The 11,094-nt window shown below is 43.4% G+C and overlaps 1 protein-coding gene across 1 annotated transcript; it reads left to right on the forward strand.

Annotated features, from left to right (window-relative positions):
* The first annotated feature begins 228 nt into the window (after positions 1-228).
* On the forward strand, positions 229-5,635 carry LOC119322119 (3-isopropylmalate dehydratase large subunit, chloroplastic-like). The gene is made up of 13 exons (XM_037595618.1): positions 229-361; positions 460-906; positions 1,016-1,084; positions 1,165-1,281; positions 1,819-1,893; positions 1,997-2,074; positions 2,155-2,250; positions 2,349-2,398; positions 3,174-3,228; positions 3,316-3,447; positions 4,286-4,333; positions 4,411-4,569; positions 5,238-5,635. The coding sequence occupies exons 1-13, from the start codon at positions 308-310 to the stop codon at positions 5,376-5,378; spliced, it is 1,521 nt and encodes a 506-aa protein (XP_037451515.1). The 5' UTR covers positions 229-307; the 3' UTR covers positions 5,379-5,635.
* Positions 5,636-11,094: the final 5,459 nt, after the last annotated feature.

Raw genomic sequence — 11,094 nt, forward strand, 5'->3', positions numbered from 1 at the left:
CTAATGCCTTTAAAAATTGTGTTTGAGCCATCATCCGTTGAACTTCTCTTCTTGGGTTCTTGCGGACACTCGACAGGTAGTAGAATGCAATCCCCGTTGTGCTACAGACACCTCAAAGCTCAAACCCACGCGCCACCGTCCAACCTCAATCGGACGGCCAAAATCGAACACGTAACCTCACACACCCTTATATTACCTTCCGCCTGTGACCCCCCTTCGCCCACACGCCCGACTCGTGCTCGCCACGGCCGCACTACCCCCCAATCCCCCTCTATTGACCTCAAGGTGTTCGACCGCGCGCGCCGCCATGGCCTCCATCTCCGCCGCCGCCAAGGCCACCTCCGCCGCCTTCGCGCACAAGGTTTCCTTCCTCTCCCCTCCCCTCCTTCCTCCTCTCCTCGCCCCCCTCCAGCTTCTCACCCAGCTGACCCCTCCGCCCCCTTGCTCTCCCCGCCGCAGAAGGAGCTCGCCGCGGCGGTGCCGCCGCAGCAGCTCGCGAGGAGCCGGCGCGCGCGGGCCGGGCGCGTTCGCGCGGTTGCGACGCCGACCCGCGCGCCGCGCTCCCCCGCGTCCACCGGCTCGGTGAAGAGCCCTATGACGACGACGGAGAAGATCCTGGCGCGGGCGTCGGAGCGCGCGAGCCTCGAGCCCGGGGAGAACGTGTGGGTGGACGTGGACGTGCTCATGACGCACGACGTCTGCGGGCCCGGCACCATCGGGATCTTCAAGCAGGAGTTCGGGGAGGACGCCAAGGTGTGGGACCGCGAGAAGGTCGTCATCATCCCCGACCACTACATCTTCACCAGCGACGAGCGGGCCAACCGGAATGTCGACATCCTCAGGGACTTCTGCGAGGAGCAGAAGATTAAGTACTTTTACGACATCAAGGACCTCAGCGACTTCAGAGTATATGTCTTGCTGATTCGTTCCATTTACAGCTTCCTGATTGAGGTTCATGCAAGTAAAAGCAAGATGATTTATGTGCTTAAAAAGGCTTTAAACTATTGGGTTATAGGCAAATCCGGACTACAAAGGTGTTTGCCACATTGCGCTCGCCCAAGAAGGTCACTGCCGACCAGGCGAGGTATTTTTACTGACTACACCAAGTACTGGAAGCTTGTGATTTTGCTGTACATGCTTAACCTGGTTCATGTTCATGTGTAGGTTCTCCTTGGTACTGATTCTCATACCTGCAATGCTGGAGCCTTTGGTCAGTTTGCAACTGGAATCGGGAACACTGATGCAGGTTTTGTGATGGGAACGGGAAAGGCTCTTCTCAAGGTATGCAAGCATGTTAAATTACTTCCGGATAGAATTTGAAAAATAGTCTTACCATGAAAACAGATGGGACATATCTTTCTCAGTCTGAGCAATCTTTGGTTCTGTATCTCAGTTATGTGTTAGGGTTTCTTCATTTGTTTGTCACATTCTGTACATTATTATATCATACTGTATTATACTCCGTATGTTTATCGCGCAAATATGGAAACTTAAGATGTGCATTTGATAGAAGTAACTATAAGTTGCTTTTTGTTTATATATTATATGTTGGACCATCCAAAAATACTCCATCCAATGCAGAGATATTAGGTGCAGGATCCAAATAGCACCGTTCAAACAGCAGTTATCGATCTCTTTTCCATTTTTGCATCCTGTATGCTTCTCACACTCTGTCTATTTTTAGTGTGATAAAATATGGGTTTTTGAACATACTACGTCTTTTCATATCGTGGAGAAACTTTTCTCTCTTTCTTTCATGCATACAGTGTGTTCCCTATGAGAAAAATGGTGTTTTGATCTGTTTAATCTTATTTTCAGGTGCCCCCAACCATCAGGTTCATATTAGATGGAGAAATGCCACCTTATTTACTCGCTAAGGATCTGATTTTACAAGTAAGTCAACAAAATAGTCTCGGTTATGCTAAAATTTATTTATTTCGTTAGGAGTTTCTCATTGTAACCGAAATGTCTCATCCTTGGTCATATCTGTTTACAGATTATTGGCGAGATATCTGTATCTGGTGCAACATACAGATCGATGGAGTTTGTTGGATCAACAATAGAAAGTCTAACTGTATGTTCCATGTTCATAACTGGGTTAATCAGTTGTCATTTAATGTAAACTTGAGCTTAGTGTTTTCACACACTTGCTAGATGGAAGAACGAATGACACTGTGCAACATGGTTATCGAAGCTGGTGGAAAGAATGGTGTTGTGCCTGCTGATGAAACTACATTTAAGTACCTTGAGGTATTGAACTACCATCTGAATGTTAATAGTAGGACTGAGGCAGTATGCTTTTTATAACATGGTAATCGTGATATCATATGCCATCCTCTGCACTGCAGGGAAAGACATCTGTTGAATATGAACCTGTCTATAGTGATGCTCAGGCCAGGTGATTAGTCTGTCCTTGCTCTTCTCATTCTTGAGATATGCACTTCAATCTAGACAATTTAATTAAAAATATATTTGTCATACAAACCATCACTACTTCTTAGTTGACTTCGAACCTATCAATAAAAAGGTTTGTCTCTTTTGCATTTTATGGACACAGGTTTGGTGTTGACTGCTGATCTTTTGTTAACCCAAGAACTTACACCTGTAGGGAGTTGGAGAACAAATTTTATGTTTGGCGCAGTGAAGAACATATGATAGTAACAAAGTCAAGATGAACGCAGTCAACTAAACAATGTCCTTGATTCCGACCATATAAAAAGTACAAAAAATAAGTTTGCATATTGATTAATTATACAGAAAATAGGGGTCTTATAATACTTTGCAAAGGGCACTTAAAGAAATTTGAAATAACTGGTTCTCCACTATTTGTTTTTTTAGCCGATCAAAATAATGTAGGGCCCGCTAAGCTTAGACATAATTCGTTACCTTTAGTGCTTTTCAGTAGGTGACATCCTTTGGGATATTTAGGATGTCCTTATGCAATTATACACTATCCTTCATGTGTGGTACATAGATATACAAGCCGACATTCACCAAATAGTGCTCATATTTTCTGATGTCTTGTGTGCGAAAATTTGAATGCTGCTGTTCAGTGGTTGTGTTCTCGTGCATTTGTCATTCCTATGGTCTTGTGTCATGTTATGAATAGTGATATGGCATATGCACAAGCTTTAGATTTCTGTTGTTTTATTTGATTGGCCTTTTGTTTTCAGATTTTACAGCGACTACCGGTTTGATGTATCTAAACTGGAGCCAGTAGTTGCCAAGGTTTGTTAACTTTTTCTGCTCTTTTGCAATTTCTATTGTTTTTTGTTTGTTCTTTTATATAATGATGTAATCTCCATGAATGTGCAGCCACATTCCCCTGACAACCGTGCTCTAGCAAGAGAATGCAAAGATGTCAAGATTGACCGAGTCTATATTGGTTCTTGCACTGGTGGCAAGACTGAGGACTTCATTGCTGCTGCAAAGGTGTTCTTAGCTTCGGTAAGAAACTTCAAACCTATCTTGTAGCGTGGTGATATATAGTCAGGATTATGTTCTCTTTTATGCATTTTGGCATACACTTAGGTATGGGCTATGTAATTTGAGACTTGCAGAGTATGATTGTTCCAATGGTTTTGTACTTCTATTGTTTTTACAAGTTTCTTATGTTGTCTTGCCTGTTGCCTCTGCATACTGTGAACTCAACAGAGCAGTCATTGAAATAGGATGCGTTGTAGGCTTTCTGTAGTTAGGCCTGTAGTGGGCTATGTAAGCTTCTCCTGCAGTGCAATGAATTGTATTATTATCAGGACAGGTTCAGTATGCACTTTGAATTGGATTGGATCTAGTTTTAGGACCAATTGGTGGTTGGTTTGGCTAAGGGGTACGCAGATTGTTTTTGTTCTTAGAGCATGAGCCAAAACCAGTGCACAATGGGGATTAGTGGTGTCATAAAGGTTTGTTTAGGTTATGGAAATCTTTGAAGGCCATATGGGTTGACATGTTCATTATGTATACATGGGTCAAATTAAGTTGCACTTTGGTTGAAGTTTAGTATGATTGAGTTGTGACCAAGGATCATTTATAGAGAAAGGTAATGTTCAATGTTTGGATCACTACTAGAATTTAAGCTTCTGCCTCACCAAAATAATTCCAACTTGACAGATTCTGATACGGCTGAATGACAAAGTATTATCATTACTAATTTATTTATCACTATATGCAAAAGCATCTCGAGACATCATGTTCCTGTAGTTCTTTGTGCTCAATCCTAAATATGCATGTGGCCTTAACTAAATCACACTGATCCATGATCTACATTTTTTTTCCTATAATACAGGGCCAGAAGGTTAAGGTTCCCACTTTTCTCGTCCCTGCGACGCAAAAGGTGACAATTTGTGATCAAATATACGGATACAATGATCTTCCAGTTTGTGTTACTAAAAAGAATGTGAAATCTTGCAGGTGTGGATGGATGTGTATAGCCTGCCCGTACCAGGATCTGGTGGCAAAACATGCTCCCAGATATTTGAAGAGGCTGGTTGTGATACACCAGCTAGTCCCAATTGTGGTGCTTGTTTGGGTGGTCCTCGTGATACATATGCACGGATGAATGAACCTACGGCAAGTATCTTCTAATATTTCCAAATATATTTCTATACAGTAGACATGCCGCTTGATACAAATGTGGAAGGGGGGCTTCTGTGTTTTTCTGAAGTGTTAAGGTCTATTAATTCTCTAGAGAAGACATTTGACCTCAAATACTGGTAAATGTCTGCTGTCATAAAAAACATCCCTGAACTGCCATATTCTCACATTGTTGGCTTACTGGCTGCCATCTCACCTAGGGTTTCAGTTACGGTTTGCTCTAGGCTGCTGTTCTCAGGCATAGTGAACAAAAAATACTAAACAAAATGCTCCCTCACTAGTTCTGATCCCTTACTTAGCAGGCCTTTCTACCACATCCTTCTGATTGGGGACACATTTACTTGCATGAGATATGAGATATCACATGCTAGATGTTCATGAAACCTACAACTGCAAATGCTGTAGAATACCCGTTTCATGTACTCCCTCCGTCCGGAAATACTTGTCTTAGAAATGGATGTATCTAGATGTATTTTAGTTCTAGATACATCCACTTTTATCCATTTCTTCGACAAGTATTTCCGGACGGAGGGAGTATTAAGGTAGAGACCTTGGTGTGTTAAGAGAAATGTCAAGCGTGCTGCCATTCGGCTTTGTTGACAGGTTGTTTTTTGGTGATCTCAAAGTCATGTATTTGGATGCAGGTCTGTGTATCAACGACGAACAGGAACTTTCCGGGCAGGATGGGCCACAAGGAAGGGCAGATCTACCTGGCTTCTCCCTTCACCGCAGCGGCCTCAGCGTTGACGGGATATGTCACGGACCCTAGGGACTTCCTGTCTTAGAGATCTTGAAAACAATGAATTTGTGTTGCGGACCGTCCTGTACTGTACTTTTTGTTGGTGTTTGAAACTGTAGTTTAGATGTCATCTGTGCTTCCTGCTGAGAAATAAGTTACTCAACGAGTAGCAGTTGTAACTGAGTAAGGTTTTGTTGTATTCTTGCTTTTCCAGCATTACTGAGTGTGCTATCAGGAACAAACATAACTATTACATCTCCACAGGAAGGACACTATTCAAGAATGATACTGTATCTTAGTAGATGTCGAATGGCGAACACATCAGAGTACCCATTTCATACGCTTGGACCTGTGCTTCACCATCTTGATCTCTTCATTGATTTTGCTGGTATATACTCGCTCCGTCCCATAATATAAGAACGTTTTTAACAAGCCATCTTGCTAGATCAAAGGCGGTGGTGAGGTTGACGATGCAGAGAGTCTGTTGCCACCGCACCGGGGCGTGCTTGGCTTTCCTGACAAACAGCAGCGCCCATTCGCCTTCCTTTGCTCGACAACTTGCAACTTCTGTTTGAAAGCAATCTCATCCTATTTTTTTGATAAACTGGTATAGGTGCAAGAGGTACAAGGAGTGAGTGGGAGCTCTAAATGTCGACAGAAAGGAGCGGAAGTTAACGGAGAAATAGTCACTCATCAACTATGCCTCAAGTCTGACTCTTTGGGAGCTTCGCTTAACACAGGTGGTGGAGCTACACACAAGCGAAAACAGTGTCATGTTTATATCCAGAAAAAAAGAGGTGGGGTGGGGTGGGGGGATATATGATGCACCGAACCCCAGTAGCACATTTTAAAATATTCAGAAAATCTTAAAACAAAATAGTACATTCACACAATATCATTGATTTTGTTAAAAAAATAATGCATTCTGAACTTTTTTTATAATATAAGATGACCATTTTTTAAATACAATGAACTTTTTGTAATATACGGTGAACAAATTTTTTATAGTGCATGGTGAGTTTTTCCATAATATACGGTGAACATTTTCTTAATAATGTATTGTGCGGCGAACTTTTTATGTAATACAAAAAAGAGAACAAAAAATAAAAAGGGAAACAGAAAAAAAGAATTCCCCGCAAAAAAATGAAACGAAAAAGTGAAACGGAAAAGGAACCAAATCAGAAAAACGGAAAAAATCCCATTACTTTACCACTGAAAAACCGGAAGCAAAAAACCACGGAAGAAACGAAAACATGAACGCAAGAGACAGTAAGGAAAACATCACGCGAATCGCATACGTGGGCTGGCCCAACTGTAGGATTGGCCCGTGTGAAGATAGCCATTCACAAACTGAAGGAAGAAAAAAAAATCGAATCTGGAGTCCCTTCCCTACCCCCGCGCCAAAGTTTCCAGCGCGCTCCTCCCCGCCTCGGATCCCGATTTTGTCCAAACGTTTCGCGAAAATTTTCAAAAAATGGCAGGAAACGCAGATCTTCCGCTCCCTCCACTCCTCTCCACCCCAAAATTTCCCCCGAAACTCAAATCTTTTCATCCCCCTCCCTCTCGTTCCCTCCTACCTACCTCCGCTACAAGTACCCATGGAAGATCTTCCCAGTCCCATCCGCTCCGATCCAGCCACCTCGCCGGCTCGCCGCCTAGTAGCACAGCACCGTGCCCAGATTCCCAGAGCGGCAGCTCTTGCCTTCTCCGAGATGGCAGTTGACCGCGCCGACAAGGTGAATCTGCCGTCTTCGGCGGCGGCCGCCGCCCGTCCTCATGGCGTAGCCGTCAGGAGCTGCAAGCTGAAGCGGCTGGGGAGGGCGCGGAGGCGGGTGCCGCTCAGGGACATCACCAACCTCTTCGTTGCGGAGTCCGACTGGCAGCAGGCCATGCTCCAGCAGCCGCACCAGGGGTCGGCGGCGGCGGAGCTGGCCGTGAAGAACGGGCCTGCCGGTGGTGCGGCACTGAAGCCTGGCAGATACTTGCTCCGGAAGGAGTTTAGATAGCTACCAATTGTACATGGATTATACTTATGTCATTGTCCAATGATTCGTTGGATAAGATTTGGTTGGATTGATTATAGGAAATGAACTGCTGAAAGAAAAGAAATACAGTAGAAAAATGTGTCAACTTGGATTCTTATCGATTAAACGTGTGTCATTCTGATTTCTGAATCGGAAGGTGGAACTCTGCAGTACTACATATATTTAGAAATTATACTTGGACTCGACATCTGCTTCTCTAGCTGACATTCGCAAAATATTGCCCATATCTTGTCATGTCTTGCGTATTAGAATTCGAAATGCTGCTGCCAGCCTTTGTGTTTTTCATCTAGATTTGTCATCGTTTGGTCCTTGTGTCATGTTATGAATGGTGCTTTGGCATATGCGGAAGCTTTTGATTTAAATTGTTCTCTTATTTGACTGACTTTCTGTTTTCAGATTTTACGGTGTCCGTCAGTTTGATGTGTCTAAATTGGAGCCAGCAGTTGCCAAGGTTTGTTAGCATATTCCACTCTTGTGCAATCTCTGTATTTTTTTTATCAGTTCTCCTATGTAATGATGTAATCTCCATGAATATGCAGCCACATTAAAGACAGTATAACCGCACCTAAAGCAAGCCCTCACAGCGATTTGGATTTTCGCCCGTCCATTGTCCCGATCCGGCTATTTTGATCCGTTGAATGCGTGTGTAACGCTGCTGGCTAACCGTAGCCACAACCTGGGCTTGTTGTACCTAAAGCAAGCCCTCACAGCAATTTGGATTTTCGCCCGTCCATTGTCCCGATCCGGCTATTTTGGTCCGTTGGATGCGTGTGTAACGCTGCTGGCTAACCGTAGCCACAACCTGGGCTTGCTGTCCTAGGGGCAGCTGCTCCGGTGGCCTTTTTGGAGTCCTCCGGTTGATTGGGCCAGGTAATCACGACCCATCAGCTGGGTTCAAAGGGAGCCCTAATAAAAAGAAGACGACGAAGGGGCAGCAAGGGCAGCGACCCCTCCCTGGCCGCTCGGATCTCGCCTCCCAACCCCTCTACAAACCCTACCTGCGGTTGCGACTTGCCCGGCGGCGGATCCTTTCCATCGCTGGTGGAGCAGTGGGACGACGAGGCTGGAGCTGCCGTGATAGCTGTGATTGATGGGTTCTTTGGCATGGATCCTCGGCTCTTCCATACTCTGGCGAACGACGTACCGGTTTCCTCGCCTGCTGCCGTCGGCATGGGGTATGTTTTGGATCGACCCCTTCTCTTCGCTGCCGACCGATCGCGTGGGCCATGTGAATCACGGCGTCGAAGAGGTGAATGCTGATCAAGAAGATTGAGATACTGGAGCTGGAAGAAATTAGTGAAGATAGCAGCAATGGACAACGCGAATCAGAGGAGGAGGCGCCTGGTCATGAGCAGGAAGACGTAGAGCGGATGGTAGTGAAGGAAGAGAAGAAGGTGGTGGGCGTGAGCAACACAAGCTGATGGTGCGGGCGAGCGCCGAGATCGAGCAGCAGCGTGTTCTTCGAAAAGCCACCAGCCAGTGTGGCCGAGGCCATGAGGGACATCTAGGACAGTTTCTCGAAGATCACTGAAACCGCTGGCGAGGTCTCGGTGCTGCTGGAGGTCGTCCCATACCGGAAGAAAGGTACATTCCTGACACACTTCTTCCCTTGTCTCAAGTCTGAACTTCTGAATTATCCCCTGTCATGTCAATTACTTTTCTTCAAACTAGAACAGAGTGAATCATGCAGAACATGTCCGCAACAGCAACAACAATAACAACAGCAGTGGTGTTGTATTTTTGTTGTGTTTTCTACTCCCTTCGTTCCTAAATAATTGTCTTTTTAGAGATTCTAAATGGACTACACATACGGATGTATATAGACATATTTTAGAATGTAGATTCAATCGTTTTGCTTCGCATGTAGTCACTTGTTAAAATGTCTAGAAAGACAAATATTTAGGAACAGAGGGAGTAGGTGTTACTCATACAAATATGGCAACATATTATGGATCATGAATATCTTTTTACTATCTTATCTCACCTTTCCAGCAACATCAGTGCAACGCCAAGTTCTCTGGTTGGGTGACATAAGGAGGCATGGGGAGAGCAATATTAAATTTCTGGCAAATATGCATGTATGTAAAAAAAAGTGTTACTATGCCAGGAAAAATAGTTGAAAGAAAAGGCATATAATCAGGTTTGTGGTAACGTTATTCCCCATTCATACATATCAGCTATAGTTTCAGTGAACAAAATATATTACCGATGTAATACAAGGTCACCACAAACCTGATTATATACTCTATTATGAACAAAATACATTCTATTATGAACAAAATACATTCATATGAACTATAGTTTCAGGTTTGTGTATCAAGCAGGAGTTGTGATTGGTACCCCAAGGATTTATATACTCTGTCAAAGTGTATATTACAACAAATACACTCAGTTGAGTCTTTATTTACCACAGGTACTATCAAAATGTTACTCCCTCCGATTCATAATAAGTGTCGTAGCTTTAGTTTAAATTTTAACTAAAACCAGGATACTTAGGCCTTGTGCAATGGAAGGTGCTTAGGAGAGGTGCTTAGAGAAATAAACCAGGCTTTCCTTAAGCACCGGTGCTTATTTGTACAGGATAGACGCTTAACTAAGCGTCTCTCTTGTAGAAATAGGCACCGGTGCTTCAGAAAAACCCGGTTTATTTTTCTAAGCATCTCTCTAAGCACCTCCCATTGTACAAGGCCTTATTGGACCGAAGGAATTATATGAATTAGCTGAAAAGTTCTCCAAAAAAAAAACTTAATTACGAACTTCCAGCTTGCTAGGATTCATTTTTTTTTCATAAAACTTACAGTAGTAGATTTTTTTTCCCAAGGAAACCATTTTTACACAAATAGAAATACTTTGAAATGTGGTGGGGTAATCTTTTGATACATCCCTATGACATTGCTTCCAAAATTTAACCTATTATAATTTATGTCTGATTAATTTCAAGGATTTCGCTAACATTGTTCGAACTTTTTTTTACTGTAAGGCTATGCATTAAAGATTAGGAGTAGAGTACAAAGACTAGCGCAAAAGCCCCAAAGAAGAACAGAAAAGAACCTCCAGTTGCTAACCAGTGCTGGCTTCTCTAACATTGTTCGACTTTCAGATAGAGAAGATGTAATCCTCAACGAGGAACTGCTAAATTGGACAAGCACACAAGTTTACTAACCTGGATATCCAAGTATACCAACAATATCCCCCTGTCACGACACTAGTATTTGTGGAATTCAGTATCGACCACCTCTGAGCCACAGACAGAGATTAGAACCTAAAAATCACTTCATGTATTTTGGTGATGGAAGACAAATAATACAGAAAAAGGTATTATAATGAAAATAAACATGCAGCTTATATGCCAATTTCATCATCTTTATCCAACTGGTGCAACTGATATCTGGCCCCAGCCATGACCTGAACCTTCACCCCCATCGACATATAGAGATCATAAAAGAAGAGTCTGGATGAGGAAACTCTCTTGCTCATGACTGAGCAGGAAACTTTGTCAGTGCTAACTATAGTTACTTTCGCATTGAAAGAATCAATAGCATCCAAGCTTTCAGTGACAGTCAGCAGATGTTCACCAACACGCAAGTTGCTGTACTTGGCCACATAGTCCACGATGGAGATCGCCACCTTGAATTTGTGCGATAGGGGTTGATGCCCGCTAGGTCTAAATAACATGATTGTAATCAAATGGGCAATGATTGTGCAATTTCATATTTT

This window comes from Triticum dicoccoides, chromosome 6B (genome assembly GCF_002162155.2).
Source record: "Triticum dicoccoides isolate Atlit2015 ecotype Zavitan chromosome 6B, WEW_v2.0, whole genome shotgun sequence".
Lineage (NCBI taxonomy): Eukaryota > Viridiplantae > Streptophyta > Magnoliopsida > Poales > Poaceae > Triticum > Triticum dicoccoides.